The sequence below is a fragment of the Camelus bactrianus genome, chromosome 5 (genome assembly GCF_048773025.1).
Source record: "Camelus bactrianus isolate YW-2024 breed Bactrian camel chromosome 5, ASM4877302v1, whole genome shotgun sequence".
In the NCBI taxonomy this organism is placed as follows: domain Eukaryota; kingdom Metazoa; phylum Chordata; class Mammalia; order Artiodactyla; family Camelidae; genus Camelus; species Camelus bactrianus.
The window spans coordinates 20,523,000-20,537,327 of record NC_133543.1 but is presented as its reverse complement, the minus strand read 5'-3'; the positions used below and the strand labels follow the sequence as shown (position 1 = coordinate 20,537,327).

Genomic DNA, 14,328 nt, shown 5'->3' with positions numbered 1-14,328 from the left:
ATTTTAACTAATTTTATTCTACTGTTACAAGGTATATTGTTTTCTAACAATATCTGCTGTAAATCTTGAAACATTTTTGTCTATGGGAAATCTTTCTGATTTTCCATTTGTATGAGATTTTCTTACAGTCTCAGAGTCAAGAACAACAAAAAGGAACTATGAACAGTGGTCAAGTGCTTAATTTTCTTTACAAAAGACAATTACTTGTTGAAATAAAATTTACATTTGGTTGCAAGTAAATCTTTGAGTTAATGGATCTTCAGGTTAATCTTTGTTAAACTAATGAGTCAATCATAACTCATTTTGAGGCCACATGAAGTAGAATACAGCATGGAAAGTATACTGAAAAAAGAAAATGAAAATATTTAACAAACATGGGAAACCTTTAAACCCACTAGTTATCAAAGAAATGCAAAGTAAAACACTGCCAAGTAATTTTTCCTAATAAATTAACAACATCAAAAATTTACATTGCTAATGAGGATATAATGAGGCTCTCATAACTTGCTGGTAGAAATATAAATCACAGCAAATCTTTTGGAAAAAATAACTCAGTCATAAGCATTAAATCTTTTATATCTATTTACCCAATATTTTTTTCTCTTAATGGTTTATACTGAAGAAGTAATTCTAAATAGAGAAAATTATAACCCATGCTACTAATGGTAGTGAAAAAACATAATATAAATAATGAAAAGGGGGATTTGTAAATAAACTTTAATGGAATATCAGTTTGTGCCTTGACTATATTCCATTTGTTTTCCCAGAACCAGTCTGGACTGTTTTTCCCTTTCTCATGGTCTCTACTCCAGAATGAGTTTGTATTGATGATAAGCTCTGTTGCCATTTGGCTTCCAATTGGATTGAGCTAAAGTGAATCCTGTGAAGAGAGGGAGAAAAGTGATTCTGGAGTATTTGTCCAGCCGAATGCCTTTAGAGTCACCCCAGGTTGCTATGACTCTTGGCTGAAGGTCATTGTGTACCTTTCACCCAGTCACTTCCATGGAACTGCTCTCTCCCCTGGAGCTGCAGGCTTAGCCACTGTCACAAGCCCTGGGTTATGGTCCTGTCACTATGGTCCCCCTGCCCATTGTCCTGTACTTGTAAATAGTCCTTTATTAAAATTTCATCAAATTGTTCTAATAAATTTACCACCAGTTCCCCACTAGAATTAAACGTTTTTAAATGTTTACAAAAGCCAATTCTTCAAAAATGTTTAAGCCATATTTCTAAGTGATTAAGTAGTCCAAATATTTATCCCACTTAAATAAAACTATTTGAAGATGCATTTAAATTTCCAGAAAACAATATTTGAAAGGTTAAAAGTCTTGCATAAAGCCTGGCAGCCTTTAAGGTGATTTTTTTTTCTTGAGTATTTTCCTGATATTCGACAATGAACATATATTACCTTTATAATTAAAAAAGAAACCATTTATTTAAATATTCAGTGACTTGAGGAAGGTATAAACATGTAAAACTGTACTTGGCATTTCAAAGGTCCTTTGGCTCATATTACTATCATTCCTTTTCCTCTTTTTATATATTCATCCTTTTTCTTTTTCCTCATTTTTGCATATATGATTGTTTTCTTTCATTTACTTTAATTCATTTTTTAGTCTCTTATCTTTCTTCCTTTGTCTCCATTACATCTCTTTCTTCTCATCCCTCCTTATACTTCTTTTCTACTTTCTCTCTCCGTTTCTTTCTTTCTCTCAATTTTCTTTTCTCATTTTAGCCTCTTTTTCTTTTCAATCCCACAATTAAAGAATTAAAGTCATACCTTAATACTGCCTTCTCTTCATATTGTTTCACAAAGAACTGTATATGAACCATATTTTCTGAATGTATCATGAAAAAATGCTGTCTGCTTTTGAAAAATAGCTTTATTAATTTCTGTATTTCTTTTTCTTAATTAGAATTTTATATTCCTATGACCATGGATAGATTTTTTTTTCCATGAGCAAATAAATGGCCTTTGATTTAGAAGTAAAAATTTCTCAACTACCTATACTGACATAATTTATTGTTTCCCATTCATTTTTGATAATAAACAGACACCATGAGAAATTAATAATTTGTGTATGACAGTTATACTGGTACCTCTAGCTGTATCTATTCATTTACTCATTCATTTTAAATTAGTCATTTTCATACAATAAACTATTGATCATAGAAATCTTCACCCAACAACATAATCTCTAGTTAGAGGTATAAAGTTAAAAATTTAACAGGCTTTAGCTTCTAAAAATTTGCTAACCCTTTGCATTTAGCAAATATCAAGTGATTTTGGTTTCTGCTAAATACAAAAAGAATGCTTTATCCACAAATACGTGCATTAAGTGCATTTTAATGACAGACCTTACATTATAAATGCTTAATACTTAATGAATGCATACAAAGTTGAAGTATTTACATTTTAAATTTTATAATTGAATGTTTGGGATAGCTTTTTTTGAAAATATAGTATTATTTAAATAATCTGAAATTTCTTACATTTGGAGGATAGACGAAATCTCTGAGAACATTTAATTTCCCAAATTTGTATTATAGAGGATGACACTTATTTACAAGAGAAGTGGTTTAATGTGCCTGAAATCACACATAGAATTCACAGTCCAAAGCAAGAAATAGAAAATTAAATGGTTATAATATATCACAATAATTTATCTGGTACAGTAGACATAGTTCAAAAAAGGAGGGAGTCAGTGAAGAGGCATTTCAGGAAGATGGAATGTGAACGTACAAACATGAGGCAAGAAAATATGTTCAGTGTGGCTGGAATGAGACATTTAAGATAAAAGCAAAAGATACAGACTATAGGGCAGGTTGGAGCCAGATCATAAAAGTCTTATGTTTCATTCTAAAGAGTTTGGATTTAACAATAAAGCATCGATGATAAATTATTGACAATTAAAAAAAATTCTTTTTCTGGCCATGGAGTAACTGGAAGTATGGCCTTTTAGCAAAAAGGAAAAAAGGAATGAAAGAGAAAATAAAATTTAAATTAAAAAAAAGTGGATAGAATACATGAAACAACAGTTTTCAAGCAAGGGGTAATAGTCAGGATAGCTCTGTGATCCCTGAAAGAAGGGAAACACATGACATTAATGTCATTGTCCTGGCCTTCTGCCTGGAATTATTTTCTGAACTATAGTGTGATGAGGAACAATTAAAGAAGAGAATAAGGGTATCTCAGATTCAGAATGGATTAGAAAGCTCACTATTTTGGGTATATAAAATATCCCTGATAAATCTATAAATTTAACATATCAGTCAAAATTCCAGCAAGTTACTAATGCTTCTCTTCCTTCATGCTTTGTCAATTCTTTTTTTTTTTTTTTTTTGGCATTTCGTTTTCTTTTTGTATTGTCCATTGCTATATTGTCAAATTCATTAATCTTTTCTTCTGTAGTTTCTAATATGCTATTAACCCCACTGAGTATTTTTCCCTCTTAGATCTTACAGTTTTTATGTATCTCAAATTTTGCAATTTTTATTTTTAGAATTTTAAGTCTTTTATTTTTTTTTTAGTATCTTTCTTTTTTTTTAATATTAATGAACACATGGAATGTAATTAAAATCTCTGTTTTAATGTCACTGTCTATCCACTATATGCATCAGTGTCATTTCTGGGTTATTTCTTTTGAATACAATTTGTACTCATCATGGGTGATGTTTTCCTGATATTTTTGCCTGCCTGGTAATTTTGTATTAGAATTCAGGCATTACAAATTTTATATCATTGGGTGCTAGATAATTCTGTATTATTTTTAGTATATTCTTAAGCAGAATAATAACACAATCAGATTTACATTTTGAAAATGTATATGCTAATTCCAAGTATAATGGCAACTGGAGACAATTTCACTGGAATAAGGAATCTGAGTTTAAAACCTGTTGCAGTAGTCCAGGGGAGAGATTAGGAGAGATTAATCCGTGCCTAGAACAGTGCCTGCCAAATGGTAACGCTGGATAATGATTTGTTGTGTTGCACTGATTCTTGATCAACACAGAGCAGTAATTTGCACTACCCTTTTTGGATTTATAGAATATTTTATATTGGAAAACAACTCTATGCTGAAGGAAGCTATCCTGAAGAAGAAGATAGTAAAGTCAGAAATTAAAATGCTTCATATTGACGACTATGGTAAAGTTTTGTGCATGCTGTGTTATTCAAAAACAACTTTCTCTGCACCTTATGGTTTCACATGTAAATGACTCTCCATCTTTAATATTTTGCTCTTTCTTTAAAAGAACTTCCTTTACAGTTGTCCTTTCCCAAAGATTTTACGGACCGAAACCAGTATGCTCTTCTGTTAATAATGTAAGTATTTTATTTGTTTTTGAAATAAAGGAATCTAAAGATTTTATAATTTTTCTTATGCCTTACATGACAGCATCCTGATTAAAAAACAACAGAAGAAAAGAAATCCTATGTGTGTAGTTAACCGGGACAGCTGTCATTTGCATGAACTCCTCAAGGACACCACCAGTAAATTATATGGAGGGGTGTGTAACTGTGCTTGTTGCATCCCAAACCGAACTCAATGTTACTATGGGGAATAATGACACATATAGCTGGCTTCTGGATGTCTGCTTAGAAATTACTCAAGCTCTATGCTCCCCCCCTTTTTTTTTTTAATAAATGATATTGTTGGTCTATAATTTTATTTCTTTGGTATGTATTTGTCATATAAAGTTACACTAGATTTATAAATGCAATTTTTAAAATTGTATTAAGAACACTTAACATGAGATCTACCCTCTAAACAAAATGTTAAGTATACAACATAGTGTTAAGTATACAACATAGTTTTAAGTATCGGCACAGTGTTGGGCAGCAGATCTCTAGAACGTACTCATCTTGCATGACTGAAACTTTATACCCAATGAATAGCAACTTCCCCCTTCCCCCCACCTCCAGCCTCTGGCAACGAGCATTCTGCTCTCTGCTTCTGTGAGCCTGACTATTTTAGATGCCTCATGTAAGCGGGATCACGCGGTATTTGCCCTTCTGCGACTGGTTATTTCACTTAGCATAATGATTTCAAGGTGCATCCATGTTTTCGCGTGTAAGCCCTATGCTTGTGATCAGCGTTTGATGCAACATTGAGGAAACACTTATTTCCACTGCTGAAACCACTGGCTATATTTATATCACTCTTAATCAGTTTTCCTTCCTGGATACATGACCAGCAGGAAGCAGCTCCCATCCCCCGAAAAACTTGACTCTTAGGTTTTTCCAACTTGGAATTGGCTTTGGAAATGAATCCATTCATACTTTCTGTGACTATATAGTTCTGGGCACAGAGGTCTCTAACATCTGTTGGTTGGAGTAGATAGATAACTAACTTGATATTGATGTAAAATTATATTTCTGAAAGTTATTTATTTTCCTTTTTAAGAACTCAGCCAACATAGTGCTATGACAGTGCTTAAAATGATCTACAGTTGTTCAGAGGCTTAGTAGGAAGAGTAGAAATGAAAATAACATTACTTGTTATAACAACGACTGAATGTGGACAAGTATTCAGTCTGTGGAATCAAGCTTCCTGGCTTCAAATTCCAGTTACGTCATTTACCAGCCGTGTGTCCTTGAACAAGTGACTTAACCTCTTATAAGGCTCAGTTTTTCCAAATATAAAATGAACATTACAATACAGCCTATGTTTTAAGGCTGCTTTTTAGATTAAAGGAAATATTTTAAGTGCCTGGTGCATATGATTCTAATGATTATTGTGATGATTATTCATTCTTTTTATATGGATTGCATTGACTTAGATATTTTAATAAAAAGGAAGCAGTTTGTCACTTCATCTAATAAGCCAATTAGTACAGAAAATACAATACTTAGTATTTTTCCTTACTCCAGTGTTTTTTCCCAGCTCTGATGCCTTGAACTCAATTAGTTTCTCATGCCCAGACCCTTCTCCTTTGTCCTGCTGCCTGGAAGGCCTTGAAAGGTTTAGGCGTTTTCCTGGGGAAGTTCTTCTTCGGTCTTTTCTCATCTTAACTCCTTCTCTCGTCTTTTCTCTTTCAATTAGTTGTCTTCAAATCTTATTTGAACTATATATGTGATTTGTTGGGGAAATATTCAAGGCATTAAAATGAGAAAACAATGGGAAAAAATCCTCAAACACACCTTCCGTCTCTGTCACGTCTCCTTTGGGGGAAAGGAATTGTTCTTTTCATTTCACTGAAAAATAAGGCTTCTGAGGGAAAGGAACCTTATCAGGCATCCTTCCTTGAAGCCGGACTCACATGCACGTGGATGTGCGGACAGTTCTTCCCACTCGCGTGGCCATGCAGAGTGTGTCACTCTTCGGAGGAAAAAGTAGACAAGAGTTCAAATTCTCTCTGTAGCCTTGAGTTAAAGAAGCCAGCTGGCTCATTCTGCCATTATTTGTGCTCTGATCTGGGTGATTTTTAGATCAGAAGAGGAATCTAAGAACTAGCACAAGACTCAATTCTCTTAAAGAAAGGAATAGTCAGGTCTTTTTTAGAGGCAGGGTAACAAAGTGAACATCCTGGCTTAAGAGTCAGATAGGCCTGGGTTCAAGTCTCAGCTCAAAGATTTACCAGTACACTGCTTAATTTTTCTAAGCTTCAGCTTCCTTATAAATAAATAGAAGACAATCACATGGAATAATTTATATAAACATGTCATCATAGTGTCTGGAAGAGCATAAACATTTGCACTTAGTGTTTAATAAATTGTAAGCATAATCATAGTTATTTACTAGTAGTACTAGTTTCAATTTTTAAAAATATCAATATAAATATTTAATAACATATTTTAGCATCCACAAAATTATTTGAGACATTACTAAAGCAGATAAAATAATGTAATTAGGCCCATAGAATTTACTTTGCTACTTTTTTTGTTGATGAAAGGAAGAATGAAAGTGATTATTAATAACATTAGTTTTCATTTGTTTTTATATGCTGATTATACAAAATATTAATTTACTTTATCCAAACTCTGGTTTTCAGAAGTAAAATCTCAGAAGCTTAACAAAATATGATTTACAAAGCCAAACTGAGGATTTTTTCTTTTATGATTTTATATCTATAAAATGATCTATTGCTTTCAGCTGCATGACCATTCCTAAAATATTTATGCTTGGAAACCTATATCAGATCAGAAAGGCTTAAGTATAAAGTTTTCTTTAAATGTTTTTTGTTTTAGATTGGTTATAACTTAAGGGCATTTTTTTTTCTTAAGATTAAACCCTGTGGTCAGTGATAAGTGGACTCTCCACTCTAAAAAAGAAAATAACTGGATTTTTCTCTAAATGGGCAATTTGACAGTGAAGAATAATAAATAAACTATTATTTAAACAATGCTAAGAGATGCTTTGGTGATTTTTGGTGTCACTACTTTATTGCTATTCTGTGCAGAGCATCTAGTACCTAACAGACTGTGAATCATTTCTTCATCTGTAGAGATGGGTTTACATCCAGGAAATTCTCTAATGAATGCGTGAGCTGGAGACAGACTGCAGCAAGTCTGAGTAGCTGAAGGAGGACTAGCCTTGAGGAAAGTAGCCTCTGGCAATTTGGGAATCCTCTATCTGCTGAATCTTCATTATGGAACCTCAAAAGGCATGGTCCTTTGAGGACCTCTCTGTGGCCAAGTTTTTTGAAACTCTAACCTAATGTCATGATACTGAAAGTACAAGTGAAGCAACGGCAACAGAGTATTTTACTGTAATTGAAAATCTAAGAAGTGTCGCCACTACAAATGCTTCTCAGTATCCGTGATGTACAGCGGCCTCTATGGGATCACGACGCCCTTTTCCTTTCCTACTCCTATTGTCCTTCCAGATGCGTAACTGTCTTCTCCAGGCTCTCTCTAACGTTATAGGAAACACTTAAGAGCCCAGCCGTCTACATTCATGTTTATACCAATTCTGTATCCGTCTAGTGTACAGTATATGAGCTATACCCATCCATACCCACTTCAGCATTTATCACCTTGAATTACTGTTTCTTGTGTTTTTCTTATTTTCTGTTCCTGTACGTGTAATTTAGTACAATGCACATTTACCACGTTGCTTTTATGGGCAAGAAGCTGTGCTAATGGCTGTGAGGAGATAAAAAGATCACAAGCATCTTGAAATCTGTGGTCATCTTTTAGATTTATAAGCATATCATCTCCTCCATGCCTAGCACACACAGAGGGACCTTATGAAAACTTACCAATCTGTGATTCTTTTGACGGTGCAAGACTGAAGATCACGTGAGACAGCCTACAGCTATAGATGTTTATTTGATAAATAAATAAATATGAATCTAAAGGCCTGGACCCTGGTAGGAAGCAATCCAGACAGATGTACTGTTATTATAGATAAAAATTTTTTTTCCCTGTTTGCTGTGTCCACAAAGGCAAGCATATCGAGCTGAGGAGTTTCATTAATACCAAGGAATCATCACATCTTCCCATTTTCTGCTTTTTACTCTTTCGTGTTCAACTTATCCAAGCCACACTTGATAAAGGTCTAACTCACGGAGGCAGTGACTGTTCAATGGATTATACTAATTTCCAGAATGCAGCATTCTCCATCATTCCCTTATGACTTTGTCCGTCTTCCTGAATTCATCTTCCTTGAAATCCTAATGTATTCATGGTCACCCATTGTCTTAGCTTCCTGAGCTTTCTTTAACCCTTCTCATCAGTCCATCTATGCCCTGTAGCAGTCTCAGATCTATGCCTCCCCCACAGCCACAGCCTTCTGTCCAAAGGCTCTCCATATATCTTGAACTATATGGATCACATTGTTACTTTTCCAACTTTACACTGATTTTCTGAGGATGTTTTTGTATACTAGTGAATTTCTGACTCACTAGATTTCACACCAGTGCTACTGAAGGAAAATCCAGTCTAGAAGTATTTACAGAAATAAGTTTATCTAATGGCTTACAAAATATTTCAGTATTTTAAGAAAACAGAAATGTTAAAATCTTTATTTTATGCATTCCATATATTAAACACTGCCTTATTTATTTGTATATTCATCACAGCAATTAGTTTTTGCAGTCACTCCACAAACATGTGTTGAGTGATATCCAGAAACCACGTGAACTTGGTTACTATTACAGTTTCCCACTGAACCATTTTAACTAAAGAGCATTATGCATTTTTATCTAGATATTTTAATTACTTAATCGATGTTTTGCATATCAGAGTCCTACAAGTTTGTCTTCTTGCTGGAAGTGAGCTGTTTGTCAGCTCTTTTCTGCATAGTTATTCTGTTAAAAAGCAGGCTCTAATTAATTGATATATATATATATATAATCAATTACTATGATATAATAAACGTTATATATATTATTGGAAATGTTCAATAGCATTATGCTTTTGGGACCATGGTGTCTTGCCTTGACCTTTGAACCAGTGGGGTTGTCCAAGAGCCCACACTCTTCTTCAAAACCCGCACAGGTAGACAGCACATCTGGACGCGTCTCTTCTAGTGGGCCACCCTGCTCTCTACCTGCACTTCGTTTTCGGTAGTTCATTGCTGTGTCTTCTCTCGTTTAGCTTCTTTCCCACTCTGCTGCTGGAGGGAACTTTGTGAGGTCTGTATCTGAAAATGCGGCTTTGCTGGCTAGAACCTTTTCATTATTATTCTCTGACTGATTAAACGTTTACGTGCCCTAGCACAGCAGGCAAAAGGCTTCCTCTGTTTTCCACTTATTCCTCCAGCTTCATCTGACTCCACCCACCCCCAAAAGAGAGATTCAGTGCTCTAGATGTTTTAAAAAACTGTCTTATTCTGGGAAATACCAGCTTCTCCTCATTCCTCTGTGTTGTTTTACACAGTCTTCCAGTACCTTGGCTTTCTTTTCCAACTGGAAAAGTTCTATTAATTCTTCAAGATGTATTTTTACATAATTCAATGCACACCTGTTATGACATGTTACCCACACCAGATTACATTATTTCTTTGCCGTCTCTTCAATGAAACTGTAAACTCATTGTTGATAACAATTCTTTTTGTATTGTTTTGCCTCAATATAGTGCTTGAGGCATTGTTTATGTTCATAAAATATTGATAGAATGAATGAATGAATGAATGTGTGAATGAATAAATGAATAAAGGAACACATTAATGAATAAACAAAGAAATTAATCAACTCTGAGTTACTCATCAGGAATGAATTAAATCAAAGCAGAGAAAGACAGAGAAATAAATGATTTGAGAGTTTATAATGTGTTAAAGTCAGCTTTTTGGATGAGTCAGTTTCTCTGCAGTTTAGTTTCCCTCTCAGAAAACTGTGAGATGAGTTTCTCATTTCTCTTACAATCTTTCTGGATAAAGCTAAATAATGATTGATTTCATGCTGTCTTTTTGTGTTTCTCTTTTGCATTTGATTATGGAGCTTATCTGCTTAAAATAATAGGATTTAACAATAGCTGCCATTTACTGAGTATTTATTATATAAGGGGCATCATGCTAAGGATGTGTAGACACCATCTTTAATCTTAACAGAAATCAAGCGAGATAAATATTATTGTCTTCATTTCAGAAAGTACAAGGAAACTATGACTAAAATATGGCATGTGTTATCACCTCCAAGATCATGAGCAGGGCAAAATTCGAGTTTGAACTCAAGGTTTTTAAAATTTATTTTCCAGATCAAAAAGCTCTGCTCTTTCTATTACACAATTCTCTCCTTACTTAGCTCATTGCATGATAATTAGTATTGGAAGATTATCAAAAATGCTGCCCAGAATCAATCAGAATCAAATGCTCCTACAAAACCAAATTGGTATGACCTTTTGTTCTTTCCACTTAACAGTTATGATAATCTCTAGAATGTAACATTTTCCACCTGTACCATATTCATGCTCTGGTATAAAATAAAGATTATAAAAAGCATGAGTAAGTTGCTAGATATTCCATATGAAAGATCAAATAGCCCAGACTATTCCATAAAATTGCAAATTCTAATTGAAGGGTTCACTTTATGGGGAGCCTTTACCGTCTTCATTTATTTTGTGGATCCATAGACTTTTGAGCAAATCAGATTAACAGAATTACATACATACTCAAATACATACCCATTTCACTCTCGGTTTTTTTTTTTTTTTTTTTACAAAAGTTAACACATTTACTAAATGTATATGGACGAGAGCTAGAACTTGTCTCAAAGAGTAATTATTACTGCTTTGCCATGTAAGGAGGGTCAAAGTTTAAATTTAAGTTTCTGATTTTTCTCATTTTTGTTCATGTTCCTCATTTAAGTGGTTGGAAAATGTACTCACACTATAATACACAAGAAATGATTAAGAAGAGAAAAGACAGTGGCATTTAATCTTGGTAATGGAAAGGGAGAAGGTGATCACGGCTTTTTATATTATCCTTGAACAAATTAGACCTTGTTCTTTCACAATCTATAGATAACGCATCTTAAACGTCAGCATTAATTTCTTCGTTCTATTTAAAACTTTACACACTCAAAGTTGACGCGTTGAGAAAGTGCCACAGGGAAAAAATTCTACATGTACAAAAAATGTGTATCTAATGTATAAGTTACAACATTCTCTTTGGCTATTCTTTTAACTTGATAAATTTATGTACATATAGTATAAAAATATATAAAATCATTTCTATGACTAACATAGTCATACTGTTTTAGCTCTTTTTCTTTCGAAATACAGGTCTCAGATATTGGTTTCATATGAATGACATGAGTGAAATGATATAGTTTCATATGATTGATATCAATTGATTCCCTTTTTAAAACATACAAGCATATTCTATATTTCAAGATACGCATCTGAGTGCTTTTCATAGGAAATACTTCCTAATTTACTGTTTCTTTTAGGTTTGGATGGTCACATATTAAGTCATAAATGTAAGGGTATAACTATATATAAGTCATTCATTTTTCTGTTTTAATGATTTATTTTTTTCTGAAATCTATGATAAGAGAATATGAACTATGTTACTAATTTGACATGTCTTTGAAAGGTTATACCAAATATGACGTTTTCTCCTTTGGTGATCCAACAAAGCCAAGATAAAGGAGGCATCAGTGACATTAGGTTATCCAGGGCTCTGTCCTATGTTCTTCTCTTCTGCCTTATATATAAAAACATTACCTAATGAATCATATAAAGCTGTGTAGCACAGAGGCAAAGTAAAGAAGAACTGAGGGATGTCAGTGATGGTGAGAAGCTATTCCAGGAGTGCAGCCTTTCTCTTGCAAGACCCCACATGTATTCCTGAGAAACAAGTATGACACAAAATCACACACAAGGTACCCAGGAGAAATGAGACTGGGGAAGACATTCAAAACTGGTAAACTTTTTAAACAAAATTCAAACAATAATATTCCTGTTAAAATACTAGTAGCAATAAATCTTAAATAACATTTTTATCTGGAATTAGTCCTTTTCAGCCTTAAAACAGGCCTCTGTGCTTCCTCCATGAGAGCGTTCTCTTTTAGCCATCTTTATCATACCATCTGTATCACAATTACAAACCTGATCCGGGTGTGGCCTTCTTCATTAGTCCACTGTTCTACTGTAGCCCATGGCTACAAGCAGAGCGCTCAGTTGTTACCATAGAGGGACCCAAGGATTCCGAAGCTACTAGACCAGCCTCAACTTGCCCGAAATAAGATGCTTCTGATGAGTTTCAGCTCTTTTCTTAAGGTCTTAGTCTGTCGCTAATGCTTTCTCTTTAATTGTGAGAAAGTGTGTTCCTGACACATCCTAACATTAATGTATTGGGAAAAGCTGTGCAGGAACCATGGTGACATTTGTAACAACACTCCTTCCCTCTTTATTCCATATGAAATACATCACATGGGATGAATGCATGTTGAATAGGATGCACTGAAACTCTGAAAATCAAAACTGCTAAAAGTTTTATATATATATATGTCAATGTATAAGGATACTCTTGAAAAAATTCATCTGTATAACATGCAGTTTAAAGGATACTTTCTGCATGTTCTTTTACTTTTTTCTCACATTCCCATGAATACAACAGGGCAGGTATTTTAATTAGAAGTGTTAAGTAGCTTGCCACCTGTCAAACATCTACTAAAAGGTGAAAAATTGGTACAAAAAACATACATTTTCAGGCTTTTATTACTTTTCCTTAAAAATTTCTAGGGATAAAGACATTCTAAAGATATGGTGTAAATTCAGAAGAAGACCCATAGTTAGGACTTAGTGAAAAAATAAGAGACTTTCAAAACCTTAAATTTTTAATTCTATTCTGGCTAAGAATTCCAATTTTCTTTTGGTTTGAGAATGTAGTTGCTTATATCAAAGATATTAAATTAATATTTTGCTAAGATCAACTCTTACAGTTGTGTTTGCTCACATGACTGAATTATTTCTTCATCTGTGGTTTACCGTTGTTTACCTCTCTGTGTCTCAGTTTACTAAACTATAAAATAGTTCCACTAATAATACTTGTCCATAATTAGCACAGTAGTTATTATTATTTCTACTTAACTGATACAACAAAGTAAGCTAAGATAAAATTGCCTGTGTTTGCACCACCACATTTTTCAGTTGATAAACTGACTTCTGGAATCCAGCTAAAGGAGTCTAGTTAGGAAAAAAGTATTGTGTAACCACTGTGTATTATTGAAGGGGAATAATGCTCTATCTAGGATAAAATGTAAGTTCAAAGTTTGTATATAATTAACATCTGTCCCCATATTATAAATCCATTATATTTATAATATATTATAAATTCATTATAATATATGACAATATAGTTTAAATTCATTATAATATATATCATAAATCATTATAATATATAAATCCATGCAATCCTTGATATATATTCTATGTATTGCATGTCTCAGAGTTACACCCATGACATTCCCATGCTGAACTGTATTCTACTTTAGAAAATTAAGAAATACGAGATTGTTGTGAAGATTGTCACAAGCTTCTTTTTTTAAGGTAGACAATACTTTTTCCCGTTTTCTTTTAGAGTATGACTGTGTTCCTCAAGCCAACATGTAGAATGTTTTCCATTGTAATATCTAAAGCAGACCTTTTGTATAAGAAATTTACATAACGACTATATGCACATAAAGAATGAGGTAGAGTCTCCTGTTCTTGACCTGCTTATACAATGTGCTAAACTTTATTGTGACTGAGAATGATTTCGGTGTGAACCACTTAAAAGGACTAGGGGGTGGATGAAATGCTTTTTAGCTCAGTGGTGATAATATAGCCATTCCCAGAAACTGAAAATAAAGATCACCAAATCCCCTTCTCTTTCTACCTCCTCAGCCACTCTTAGAAATCATCCCAAATAGAAACTGGCCGAAGAATGAGAATTAATGTAC

General features: G+C 33.6%; 1 protein-coding gene across 2 annotated transcripts in view; it reads left to right on the top strand.

Annotated features, from left to right (window-relative positions):
• Nucleotides 1-14,328, top strand: part of DPP10 (dipeptidyl peptidase like 10) — a 556,919-nt gene that overhangs the window by 514,768 nt on the left and 27,823 nt on the right. For both annotated transcript variants that reach the window (XM_010973252.3, XM_074363531.1), the window contains exons 18-19: nucleotides 4,049-4,147; nucleotides 4,255-4,324. In XM_010973252.3, the coding sequence (XP_010971554.2) occupies nucleotides 4,049-4,147; nucleotides 4,255-4,324 (169 nt within the window). The remainder of the gene's footprint in view (nucleotides 1-4,048; nucleotides 4,148-4,254; nucleotides 4,325-14,328) is intronic.